At 35.5% G+C, this 14,340-nt stretch overlaps 1 protein-coding gene across 7 annotated transcripts in view; it reads right to left on the minus strand.

The window, feature by feature from the left end:
• abcc3 (ATP-binding cassette, sub-family C (CFTR/MRP), member 3) overlaps positions 1–14,340 on the minus strand; it is a 50,618-nt gene that overhangs the window by 19,102 nt on the left and 17,176 nt on the right. For 5 of the 7 annotated variants that reach the window (XM_043229995.1, XM_043229996.1, XM_043230001.1 and 2 more), the window contains exons 4-17: positions 13,914–14,042; positions 13,448–13,462; positions 12,136–12,261; positions 11,887–11,948; positions 11,421–11,552; positions 10,106–10,339; positions 8,874–9,051; positions 5,278–5,439; positions 4,160–4,252; positions 3,087–3,290; positions 2,780–2,926; positions 1,310–1,397; positions 1,119–1,185; positions 69–195 (exon numbers count right to left, since the gene is read on the minus strand). In XM_043229995.1, coding sequence (XP_043085930.1) covers positions 69–195; positions 1,119–1,185; positions 1,310–1,397; positions 2,780–2,926; positions 3,087–3,290; positions 4,160–4,252; positions 5,278–5,439; positions 8,874–9,051; positions 10,106–10,339; positions 11,421–11,552; positions 11,887–11,948; positions 12,136–12,261; positions 13,448–13,462; positions 13,914–14,042 — 1,764 coding nt within the window. The remainder of the gene's footprint in view (positions 1–68; positions 196–1,118; positions 1,186–1,309; positions 1,398–2,779; positions 2,927–3,086; positions 3,291–4,159; positions 4,253–5,277; positions 5,440–8,873; positions 9,052–10,105; positions 10,340–11,420; positions 11,553–11,886; positions 11,949–12,135; positions 12,262–13,447; positions 13,463–13,913; positions 14,043–14,340) is intronic. The other 2 variants (XM_043229997.1, XM_043229998.1) reach the window with 1 other exon arrangement.

Genomic DNA, 14,340 nt, shown 5'->3' on the forward strand with positions numbered 1-14,340 from the left:
ACGAGAGGAGACGGGCGTCAAACACGGCGTCCTCCTGATGAACACTGATCTGGAGACCAAATACACACCCGTATGGAGATCTGACCCTCCTGCTTCTCCATCTCTCCCAGCAGGGCGGACACGAGCGATGTCTTCCCGCAGCCCACGTGACCCACGACGGCCAGCAGGGAGCCCTGCGGCACCATCACATTAATACTGTCGAAACATCACACGGGTTACTCAAACACTGCCCCTTTAAGGGAAGCACAACCATTCTTCGATCATTCTTATTCAGTCTTAAAACATCTTGGATAATAATTCCGTTATTTGTTTATTTACTTTACATTTTATTTAATCTGTTATATATTTATTATCATTTATTGCATTCATATAAATTGTATTTTTTTATACTTTATTGTATTTATTAGTGTTTTCTAAAAAAAAAAAAAAAAAAAAAAAAAAAAAAATATATATATATATATATATATATATATATAAAAATATATATATATATATATATATTGTATTCTATTTAATGTAGCTTATTTTGTTGCTTTTTGTATTATTGTCTTATTTTACCTTTTATTTCATTTTATTATAAAAAAAAATATATATATATATAAATATTTTTATTTTTATTTTTATATATATATTCATTTTATTATTTTATATGTATTTTATTTGTTTATTTACACGTTTTTGGTTTGTTTTATTTTTATTATTTTATTTCAGTTATTTGTCTACTATTTTATTTCATTTTTACATTTATTTTATTCCATTTTATTAAACCCCCTGTCTTAATTATTTTTGTTTTGCTCATATGCGGCTTTATGAGTCTTTGTACATACTTTAGTCTTATTTTATAGTTTAATTTCTTTTTTTTCCCCTCTAGATCACACGTCTCTCGATATCACGCACACATCAGTGTGAAAAGACGTAAACGTTCGTGCATCAATACCTTTGCACTTTTTTTCTAAAGCGTCGGGTTTAAAAACCACGCGTACGTGAAAACTCGCTTTTCAGAGGACTACAAATGATGTTCTGCATAAATCTAGAACAGAGTCTAGACGCACTAAAGGCCTTTAAATAAGATGAGCTGCACACGAGATGATGAACCGGAGACGGCGCCCGAGTCTTACTTGTCAAGAGTGGCTTGGTCTTGCTTGGCCCATGAGAACTTCCCGTTGACGACGCTCACGGCGTATTCTGCCGAGAGAGAAAGCAAGCGTGAGTCAGCTAAAGGGAGCGGTGGTTGGTTTTGGAGGAAAGGAAACTTGCAGAGAGCAGAGATTTCACAATGACTCAGCGTGAGAGTCTCTCCGAGAGTTACCTGAAGCGTTGTTCCTTCTGTCCACGCTCTCGGGATCCAGCTCGTCGTGACTCAGGAAATCCTGGATGCGTTTCAGAGACACGCTGGCCTGAAGAGCGATCACACGCACAAGTTTACTCACTGGAATATTACGCAATACCCTGAAACGGACTAACCCTCTAAAGCAGGTCGCTTCTATGTGTTAGAGACGTGTAATGACTGAACCTGTCTGTTGATTCAATAATACTTCTTGCTTTTTGTTTTGCCAGCATCTGTGAACATGCATACAATATACTCACGTACGTATATGCTACATTTATACATTAAAGTCCGTGTAAAGTCAATTTAGAGAATTGTTTGTGAACACATTATAAATGTTAGAAATAAAAACGCGTTGTAATTTTGAGAGCAGATTTTAATACCTTATTTTATTTTATGTTTTCTGAGGAACGCACATTTAATATTGACTTCAAACATGTTTATATACATATATTTTTATAATATATATATATATATATATATATATGTGTTAATAAAAATGTAAAATGTTACCTTCATGTAACTTCAATTTGAAAACAATATTGCTGCACTAAAAAAACTATATTATATATGTTGGTATCGTATCGTATTGTACCGTATCAAATCACATTTTATTTTATTTTACTTTTTAATTTAATTTTGCCATAATCGACAGCTTGTGTGATGTAACTATAAAGTTTTTAATATTTTTTATATTATTGATTATTTAAATAAATAAATAAACTTATTTCATTATTATTTAATTAAATACATATACATTTTCATTTCAGTTTCAATTGAGAATATCCAATAAATTGTATATATATATTATAGAATATATTATATATTATTTATTTTATAATATATATATTTTTTACCAGTCAGAAAATAATTCATAAAATATTAAATGAAAACAGTATATATTATATATATATATATATATATATATATATATATATATAGAGAATAAAAATAATAATACATTCCTAATTACACAATAATACAAAAATACTTACATTTTAAATCTTTTGACAACTTAAAATAAATGAACATACATACATAATCTTACATCACATCCTATATTTTTGTATTCGACAGATGCTGACAGAAAAGCTGAAAATAATGTAATCATTTTGCCTCAATTCGCATTTTTTTTATATATATGTATATATACAAGCTTTCTGAAAGGTTTTCTAATCATTTTATACATATTTTTTAATTTAATTAATTTATTCTTGCTTATTCCATAAATAAAAGCACACGCATAAATTTATTGCATTGTTATTATTTATTATATTGTATATATATATTATTATATTAATTATATTAATTTAATGCAACTTTGTTATTGAATTGAATTCTCTATATGAATTCTCATATATTCTATATGGATATGTTGATTAATTTCGCATCGTGATCAAGCGCGTATCACGCCATGATATTTGTGTAACATTAATAAAAGCGGAGGCTCACTTGAACGATGCTGCTGATGACCTGAGGAAGCATGTTCAGAGGGAACCTCAAGATGTTGAACAGAGACAGCGACACAAAGGCCTTCTCGGCGTCCAAGACGTGTTTGTCGTCCGCAGTCACGTACACGGCAAACGTGGTCAGAGCCACCTGAATCGAGACAGATTTAAACTTATTAGTCACATCATTTGAAACACGAGCCGGCAACTCGACGCCTCGATAGGGATCTACCACATCATTAGGCATGTCGGAGATAAGCGCCTCGCGTTTCCACCAGACACACGAGAGCGCACGGAAAGAGGCGGCTTACCATGAAGGGCGCGCTGGTCCAGGCCATGGTGGAGAGAGCGCTCAGGTACGCCGTCTTTCTCAGCACGTTCAGCTCCTTCTGACGGATCTGCAGGATCTTCTCCTTGAAGGACACCTCCCAGGCGTAGAGCTTCAGCACCTTGATACCGTTGAGGATCTCGTTCATCAGCTTGATGCGGTCGTCCTTGTGCTTCATCTGCTCCACCTGAGACGCAACGAGGGTTTTGGTCATTTCTGCTATTTTCATCACCTTGTTCAGATAAAAGTGCGTTTAATATTTAAACCGTGCCAAATTATACTGAATAAAAATGTGAAATGTTGCCTTCATGTAACTTAAATGTAAAAATAATATTGCCGCACTCTGAAAAAAAACTTTTTTTATATATGTTGGTATCATATCGTACCGTATCGAATCACATTTTATTTTATTTTATTTTATTTTGAATTTTCTGGCATAATCCATGTAGCTCTAAAGTTGTATCTAACATTTTTTTTATATTTAATTATTTAAATAAATAATATTTTATTATTATTTAATTAAATACGTATGCATTTTCATTTCGGTTTCAATTGAGAATATCCAATAAATGATAACGCTTTTGATTTAATCAATTCAATAAAAATCTTGATTTGTGTAAAAGTGTGTATACTGTGTATATTTATTATATACACATAAGTGCAAACACATAAAAATATCATTATTGTTTATTTATTAAATATATATTATATATAATATAAAAAATATATATATATATATATATAAATGTATGGACATGTAAACATCTTTAAAATATATACTGTATGCATGTGTTTATATATACATGCATTATTTATTTTATTTCAGTTATCATTTGATTCAAATAACCAAAAAGTTTTTTGCATTTAGCACTAAGTATAACAAGTCAGGTGTCATGTAGAGACTTCACACATGGTGTTTTGTTTCCAGCATATTCATGAAACAACGGTTCGCTGGAGACACGAATGTCTGATAAGCGTGAACTGTGAAAACCCCAGAGCAGACGTAAGCGCTGACAAGCGCCAGACTCGGCGCTAATGAAGACTAGAAGGGCAAACCTGGTAAGTTCTGGTCTTCATGGCGATGAAAGCGTTGAATGGGATGAGCAGAACCATCACAGCCACGCCGGCCAGAACCGACGCTCCCAGATTCTGAACACCACACACACAAAAACAGAAATCTCACATCTTGCCGTTTTACTGATGCTACTGTTAGCGAGCGCACATTAGCCTCAGTATTAGCCTCACGGGAAACTCTCGGCCCCTAACCAGTCATGAGACGATGGTATAGTCCATTATTAATGAAGCAGATTTAATATGGTGCTCATTGTGTGTTAAAATTAATCATGCCCGTAAAAGTTATAATTATAAATACGCTAATATTATAACGGTTTATAATTGTTTTTAGGATTATTCATGAGATATGATAAGAGATTATACAGTTTTTTTAAATTTCATTATAATGCCATAAGAATACTTGTATAATATATTATTAATATAGGCTTTTTATAGAAGTGTTACCATAATTAGTTGTTTTTGTCATTTTCATTAATTTTTTTAAATGTTTCTTTTATGTATTAAATATGTATTATTTTTAAAACTCTTTCTTTTATTAATAATTTGTAATATTAACAATTTATTTATTTATGAACCGTTCTTTAGTATTTATCATTTAACGTTAACATTTCAATTAATGTTTATTTTATTACAAGTATTTTCATGCATTTTTATCACTATATTTCCACTTTCAAGTTAGTTTTTGTCATTTTCATTACTTGTTTTATTTTAATGTCTACATACTTTTATTTATTGATTTAAAAACTCATTTATTGATAATAATAATTATTATTAAAAATGTATTTATTTTTGAATTTCTTTCGTTTTAGTTGTTCTAGTACCTCAAGTAAGACTAAATAATAACGTAGCAGTTTCATTTAATTAATTGCATTTTTTTTATTGTTTTGGATTAGGTTTCATTAGTGGCTTAACCTTAATGTTAAAAAAATTTACAAAAATTTATTTAACAGCCTTCAAGCTTAATTATACTGCCAAAAGCATTCAGCATCTCTGTTAAGAACCAAACCTGCCACGCATTGAATATGAGAAACATTCTGTAGGACTACGATTATCAGCAACAGAAGACAGAGAAAGCATGCATTAAATGTGTGGTTCTGCACCTGCCAGAGGAAGAAGAGCGCCAGGATGATCTGCAGCGGAGCCGACCACAGCATGTTCAGGAAAGTGGTGAGATCCATGAAGCGCTGAGCGTCCACAGACATCAGGTTCACCACCTCGCCCACCGTCGACGAGCGCTTGGCCTCGTTCGTGATCGCTAGGGACTGCAGAGACGCCGCGAACGGTCAGAAACGGCGCGGTGCTCCAAAAATGAATAAACAACACATCTGCAGTGCTTCCGCAAAATAGCATAAACCGGCAAAATCTCTCTATTCATTTCATTTCAACTTTTAGTTCTGATTTTAGCAAAAAAAAAAAAAAGTATGCTAATTCAATTTAAAGTGGCCAGAAAAGTGCAAATAAAGCTGTAATAAACAGATTGTTAATTCACTTTTGAGCTGCGAAAAAATAACAATTGGTGTAAAAATTATCTCCGTAGTAGTCAAATAGGTTTCCACAAATCAGCATAGACAATTATGTTTTTCATGAGCAATTTGGTTAAATTGGTTGAAAAATAAATAAATTATAATTTCTCTGTAGCTGTCAAACGTGTTTGCACAACAAACATATACAGTAAAAATCATTCTTTTCATTATTGCAATTCAATAACAACTAATATTTCAATTTTTACTTTCAACTCTATTTTCTGAACCTGTCATTTAAATTAGTTATGTAATAAAGGATAATAAATAATATCTACAGGATTCCCGAAAACTAGCACAGATTCTAAAAATATACATTTTTATTTTCGCAATCCAAAACACAACTAATAATGTAATTTTTTATTTCATTTTAATTCTGTTTTTCAATAGCAATATTAATATTGAATATTAAAAAATGGTTGAAAGAGATGAACGTGTTTTCACAAACAACGTAGTAAAAATCATTCTTTTTCACTGACGCAATCCGAAAACAAATAATAATTTCATTTCTAATTCTCAAAGAATGGGTGAAAAATAACTAAAATAATTAAAATAAAATAAAATCATTTCTGTTGTCAGCAGAAACCATAAAAATATTTTTTTGTAAATACGTTTTTATCGTCATAATGCAAAAACAACTACTGATTTGATTTCAACCGGATTTTGCCGACAGCTATTCAATTTAAAGTTTTAAGTAATAAAAAAAATATCTCTGTAGTTGTTAAAACAGGTATCCGCAAACCAAAACACTGTAAAAATTATGATGTTAATTATTGGTTAATTTGGTTAATAGATTTCAGGAACACGTCTGGCGAAAGACAAACACCCCGACGAGTTCAGCGGCGTTAAATTATTACACAGATCTGGGTAAAAGTGCACGTGTTCACACCCGTCACACCCACACCACACCTAACTCTACTCAAATCCTTTCTATTCTATTCTTTTACTCATGTGGAGTAGAGTAATAGAGCGAAGAGAGCGTTTTGTCAGACGCCAAAATCACACAAAAGCTGTCGCCTTGACTCTAAACGCCGCGTCATGCTGGAACTGACATTAAAACGCAGCTTCGGAAGCTAATATACTGTTTCCTTTCTTCCGCATACCTTCGTTTTTATTGTATTTTTAATTACTTGTTAAACTGTGACTGCAAATAAAATACACTCGATGCTTTCTAACTTCACTTTCACACAGAACAAGCAGAGTTTTGCAGCGTTATGTGAGTTTAATGTCAAATAGTTCAGCTATTTTCACGCGCAAGAACGTTGTAAAAGTAACTCTTGCTTCTGATGGTCACAGCAATACAGTCATAGCAGGAATAACACATTCAAGTGCAAGTATCTGTTGAAATAAGATCAAGTATCAGTGTTTTCCTTGACTTTTTTCTAACATGTACCCTACGAACCCAACTGCATTTATAATAATAAGCGGTCAAATCTATGTAATACTAGAGCAAGTTCATCCGAGTTTGGAAAGGTACAGTTTCTTGTATAATCACTGAATGGACAAAACCCTACTGTGTAACTTCTGTCTTCATGAGGTTCCTGGAAGATCCTTTCCACCAATGAATACACAATAAAAGTCTAACTGTGACTTTTTAAACTTAAGAGCAATTTTTTGTTTCCACCGCAGAATTAAAAATGCAACTTTACCTCAAACGTTTTTATTTCGCCATTCAACTCTTTCTCTGAAGTGCAAGATAAAGGTTTGAATTGTGAGATTAAAAAATACGCAATTGGTGTAAAATGATACGCAATTTTCAGTCAAACCCAAATATTGGGTCATTTTAAGCGTAAATAAAATGAAAGCGAATATTTTAATCACAATGCAACATAGAGAACACAACAAATGGATAAATGTTACACTTTTATCCACTAAATGAGCTAATTTCAGATTTGATGCCTGCCAGAGCTCTCAAAAAAGTGGGGGGCAACAAACGGCTGAAAGAGCAAGAAATTTTGAAAAGGTTCAGCTGGGAGAACATCTAGCAACTAAATAAGTTAATTGACATCAGGTCTGTAACATGATTAGTTATAAAAGAGATAAAGTCTAGATGGGCAGAGGCTCTCCAATCTGTGAAAGAGTGTGTAATAGATTAAAAACAACGTTCCTCAATGTCTAGTTGAATCTACATTAGATCATCAAAAGAGTTGTAGAAACCGTGGTCTTCGGGCGTCAGACGACCCTCATCACATGTCATTGACATTAATGAATGGGCCCAGGAAGACTTCCAGAAACCACTGTCGGTAAACACAATTAAAGCTAAAGCTCTATCATGAAAAAAGGAAGCCATGTGTGAACATGGTCCTGTGGGCCGAGACTCACTGAAATAGACTGTTTCAAAGTGGAAATGTGTTTTATGGTCAGACGAGTCCAAACTTGACATTCTTGTTGGAAATCATGGACACGTTGTCCTCCAGGCTAAAGAGGAGGAAGACTTTCCGTGCGCGGTATCGGCGTTCAGTTCAAAAGCCAGCATCTCTGATGGTACGGAGGTGCATAAGCGTTTTGGAAGGCACTATGAATGCTGAAAGGTATATAGAAAGGTTTTAGAGCAACATATGCTCCCCTCCAGAGGACGTCTGTTTCAGGGAAGGTCTTGGATTTTTGTATTTCAGCAGGACAATGCAAAACCACATACTGCAGCTTTTAGAACACAGTAGTACTGAACTGGCCTTTTGCCATCACCTATAGAGAACATTTAGTGCATCATTAAATGAAAAATGTGTGAAAGACGACCAACTCTTCAGCAGCTGAAAAACCCGTATCAGACAATAATGGGAACAAGTTCACACTCATAAGCTCATAAACTCGATGCCTTCAAAGTGAAGAGGAGATGCTACACCATGGCAAACATGTCCCCGACTCAACTATTTTGACAAATATCTCAAATATCTCAAATATTGCCTGAAAGTCTTTTAGTACCTCGGAAAAAAATCCACTGAAAACCATTTCCACAGGTTCTAGACCTGTTATGCAATATTTGTCTGTACAGCGTACTAACATGTTTTGAAGAACCGTATAGTTGAAGTGCTTAAAAATATCAGGTTCGCCAAACACTTTGACGTATTGCGTTTATTATGCATTTATTTCTTCTGTGTAACACAACGTAAGGTATTGGGGAAAATGGGCAGTCAACTGACTTCCACTTCTCAGAGAGACATCTGTCTAGTGTGTACCTTCCTATAAATGGCTCCGATGATTCCCGTGCGCAGCCTCATGCCCGTGACAAAGCAGTACTGAAAGTGCTGATGTAAGATGAGCGTCTGTAAGAGGGAAGTGCCGAACATCAGGAACGCCAGCGAGTATCCCCACCACAGCGGAGAGTTGGACTGTTTGGTGAAATCAATCAGCATCCTGACAACGAAAGGAGAATCACGTCAAAAACAGCGGACACTATCCTAGACACTACTGCTCGGAAGTCTGGGATCGAGTCTCTTCCGTTCACCGTTTATTTGACATGAATCTGGTTAAAAATATTATCACTATTTGTAGATGAATATATTACGACCCATTTATTCCAGTGATCTGCGTCATTGCTCCAGTCTTCAGTGTCACAAGTAAAATATATAAAAATATAAGCGACAATAATGACATTTACAATTGTAACAGATTTCTATTTCGCATGAATCCTGCTCATTTGAACTTTCCGTTCATGAAACGAATCCTGAAAATAAAATGGATCATGGTTTCCACAAAAACATCAGGGATGTTTCTCAAGCAGTATGTTCTTCAGCATATTAGTATGATTTCTGAAGGATCGTGCGACACTTGATGCTGAAAATTCAGCTACGCATCGCAGCAGTGAATTACATTGTAATAGACATTCGGCTATTTTAAATTCCACCAACATTTCAGAACTGCATTTCAGACCCGATAAATGCTCCATCATTTCAATCCTTTGACTGTAAGCGCGTGTTTCAAAATAGCAAAAAAACTGAGAAACGTATTTGCATTCGGTTTGCATTGCAAAACACAGGCGGCGTACGCGAAGAGAGCAAAACAACATGCAAACGATTTGGCAGGCTTCTATGGAAAACAGCGATGTAAAAGATCACTTTTACACCACCTTCCAGCTACTTCATGTTTGCTCTTCGCGTTTTAGGCAAACAAAATAAATCCACGCGTGTGATAAAACCCAGGTCTAGGTAACAGAGCAGCTATTGTGTCGCTCATTACCAGACAGCTGTTCATACGGACTCAATCACCTAATATATTAATTATAAATCATACTATCACCAACTAACATTAATTAAACAGAAGCTCAACACAGCCCTGTGAACATCTATTGTAAATAACCAACTTACTGGCAGCTTTATCGTGATGTGAACCATATCACTGCCTTCCACATCGTAAAATCATAACTAATTATGACTCTATTGTTCCTCTCTGGCTGGGAATGATGATTCACCTGAGCAGCTGAGGGTTCACGAAGGTAATGAGATCCTGCAGCAGTTTGAAAGCGGAGCCGATGAGGAAGTAGGGCCCGAAGGCCTTGAGAAGGGCCCGCAGGAACGAAGGCTGGCGCGCCTCTTTCCGTTTGGACAGCAGAACCTCCTCCTCCTCGGGACTGGCGTTCACGTGGTTGGGTTCAGCGCCCGGGCCTGCCTTCCTGAACGCGGCCTGCTCCTTCACGCTCGGCTCACTGCGCAGAAAAACAAGAACAGCTGATCTTCTGAGATCTCTACTGGCGGCCAAGTCGAGCTCACGGGGGCGATTCCGGGAGGATTGCATGAATTGAACGAACGCACGGTTGAATGCAATGCAAGTCACCCCTGGAAAAAGCATGTGTCCAATGCACGAATGTCAATTGCGCTAGGTTTTGGGGAATCAAAACGTTTTCGTACTTGAGAGCCTGCAAAAAGAACGGTTTCTCACACTGGTTGTGTCTGCTTGTGCAAAATGCCCTAATAGAAGGCCTTCTTAATAGAAGCCACTTTATGTTTAATATATTAATTACAGGCAAGCTACCAGAATTGAAAACAGAAGCTCGTCACAACCCTGTGAACATTTAAAAATGACAAGAAACCACCCAGAAATCATAGGGCAAAAAAGAATGCATTAAATTAATTTGTTTTGATGAATTAGGAATTAATAAGGAAATCGCTAATCGCACATTTTACTGTAATTAATCGCAATGAATTTAATTTATGTCACAATTTTAAATTGAATCTCAAAACGAATGTAAAAACAACGAACACTTTATATTTTAAATACGGTATCTTTTTACTTATTATCCTATTATTAAGGCATTATCATTAATTGTAATACCGCTACCTTCCACCCCGTTTTAGCTATTTACAAAAATTAAACATTACAGTATAATTTTAGGCTTTAAAAACTATATAACTTTTGATTTAAGTGAACGTAAAAGAATCTTCACATGAACTAGACATTTAAAATATTCAATAATATTTTTTAACTTTTGTTTTCCATCAAAAGCAGCACTGTCTCTTTAAAACCTGATGCACGTAACGTGGATCTGACACATATCTCCGTTTTTCTCCTAGTCCTTTACGATCATTTAGGACTTTTTTAAGCTCATTTAAGAACGTTTTTCCGAGATCGCTCACCAAACAACAGGCACGTTGAACGCGTCAAACAATTAATGCATTAATTTTCATTCTGAAAAAATAGTAATCTAAATAAAGAAACAGAATCCCGCAGCTTCCTGCAAACAAGAAACGGACTTACAAAACCGTACTTTTTTCCGTCTGAATTCATACCTCTGCGCTCTGGATTTCTCCACCTCCCATTCATTGAGCAGGTTGGGAACCACCAGCTCTGAAGTGTCGTGTTTATTTAGCGTCCAGAGATCTTTATTCTCCAGTGGAGATTTATATCCTTTGATGGCCATGCTGCAAAACAAACAAGAACCACCTTAAGACAAGAACACTGCCAGTCATTTTTCATTGTTGTTGTTTATGTTGAATTAAAGGGACAGTTCCCCCAAAGACAGTTCAGTTTGAATAGAATTGGTGCACGAATTTCACGGAGCCCCTTGGGTTCGAGTCGACTGATGAACGTCTTCTCTCAACATTACGAGAACGTATATCAAATATTAATGAAGCAGTAAGACTTTAGGAACGTTTTGTCCTTAACTTTTTAGCAGAACACCTGGAAAACAGCCACTGTTGTTACTTTTGCATAACATTTTTTCGGTGATATTATATTTTGCTTCATATTACTCACCTGGTAAACCACCAAAAGGTCATTTTGGAGAGGAAACCGGCGGTCATTTCTGGACAAGCGTTCTGAAAATCCAATAAAAACACCGCAGGCACTTCAGTTTGCTGTTCTGACCTTTCCAAGACCTCTCTAATGTTCAAAGATCCACATAATCCACACTAAATCGTTCCTTTATTCAATCGTGTATTTTGAAAGAATGACAGTAACTGCTGGCCCCAGATCACACACACACACACACACACACAGACTTACGGGATCCGTGACCACGCTGGAGAAGAGAGGAGGCTTTTCATTGAAGCATGACAGGATGAGTTGAATCAGGGTGAGGCCGAAGTAAATGTAGAAAGTGGTAAACCTCAGCTTGTCTTCGACCCCGTTCTGAAAACAGAGAACGCTGCTTTATCAAGTAATCGTGACATCTCTACAAACGCCCTCGGCCCCCGTGCGTGTCCTCATTCCACCCGACCCTGCTCTTTATGAACGCGCAGATCCAACATATCTAACAACATCAGATCAAGCCCGTTCACATCCAGCATTCACCTCACGCTCACAATGAGCGATGCTTTGAATCGTCTCACGGTGTTCGCGTGTTTTGAGGAAACTGACCTACAAAAAGCTACCACTGAGTTGTGTATCCTAAATATACAATAAACAATAAACCATGTTCACATTATTAAATCTGAATGCAAAACATATGCGAACAGTGTTATTATTATTACTATTATGTATGAAAAATGCATGACGCAAAACATGCACAAACAATATAAAATTATTATAACTGGAAAATGCATAATGCAAAAAATACACAAATAAATTAAAATAAAAAAATATATAAAAAAAAAAATATATATATATATATATATATATATATATATATATATATATACAAAAAAAATATATATATATATATATATATATATATATAAAAAAAAAAATATATATATATATATATATATATATATATATATAAAAATAATGTGAAAATATTGCAGTATTCAATTAATGTATCTGAAAAATGCATAATGTACAACATGCACAAGCAATTTTAAGTATTAAATATATCTGAAAACTCAAAATGCAAAACATGCACAAAATATGAATATTATTAAACTAATATGTCTGAAAAATGCATTGTGCTAAACATGCACAAACTATTATTACAGCTGCTCAAACACTTCTTTTTTTTCACACAAAACCAAGAACCGCACACACAAAATACACAATCTCTTGCAAAACGTAGCACTGCATTCAAAATATCAGAAACGCATCTCAAAAGCAAACATTTGCAAACAGCTTTGCCTTAAGAATTGTGTTTTGCCAAACGCGTTTTAATGAATAATGAATAATGTTTGGTTTTGCACATTTGGCGTGCGCTTCTGGTGTTTGACTTTCAGGAGTGATAAGTGAAGATTTTGAGCGCAAATAAGCTAAATGAATGCATCTTAAAAATGCATAATGCACAACGCATGCGAACAATATTAATGTAATTCAATTAATGTATCAGCAAAATGCATCATGCACAACAACATGCACGTGACTAATATCGTTATGTATTTTTAGTTACAATATTTGAGCGTTCCTGCGGAGCATGGCACCTCAGTTCATGGGTTCAGTCCCCAGGGGATGCATGAAGTGAATAAATACACTTTAAATGCAATGTGATTCACTTTGAATGCAAGCGTCTGTCAAGCGCGTATAAATTATTATTCAAAATTCCAAATCAGATGCCATTCGTCATAACCAGGAGCGAGCATCAGACTTATTTGACTTGGAAAACAGCGACAGCCTTGAGTTATGTTTGTCCCTCTGTGAGTTAGATAAGCTGTCTTGAAGCAGGTCTTAGGAACAACAGCAGCCCTATTCTCTCCAAACAGTCGTGGCCTTAACTGAACTCCTTCAGAGCCGAGAGAAAGCTGAAGATGTAGGTCAAAAGATGCATGTGAGGAATAAAAACGGGAGGGAAAAAGCGCGGAAAGGGAGAGAGACAGAGCAGTTTCCATGGTTAGACTGCTTAAAAGACACGTACTGACCTGATACACGATTTTGGAGCGGAAAGGCACAACGGCGCACAACACTGAGATCGTCCAAAATATGAAGAGCACACCGGACGACTGCACTCCTTTCAGCCTCTCGTACTGGATCAGAAACGTGGCTAACAGCTACGAGAGACAGAGACATGCATTTCATTCACGTTTGTTCCAACCGCAAAACCAGTCACATGGGGTCGGTTTTTCATAGATATAAAAGCTGCGTAAATAAGTTTGCTGGGACTGGACAGCATTTGGAATGCGAGGATGCAAAAAAATCTCTTGCTCTAAAGATTTTGGCATAAAAGAGAAATCAGTCACTTGACCCACACAAAGCTTTTTTAGCTATTGCTACAAACGGAAATGGTTCGTACTCCGGGGTCACCAGTGAACAGAATAAAGCTGTAGTTAATAATACACATAATACACA

This window comes from Puntigrus tetrazona, unplaced genomic scaffold, assembly GCF_018831695.1.
Source record: "Puntigrus tetrazona isolate hp1 unplaced genomic scaffold, ASM1883169v1 S000000130, whole genome shotgun sequence".
In the NCBI taxonomy this organism is placed as follows: Eukaryota; Metazoa; Chordata; class Actinopteri; order Cypriniformes; family Cyprinidae; genus Puntigrus; species Puntigrus tetrazona.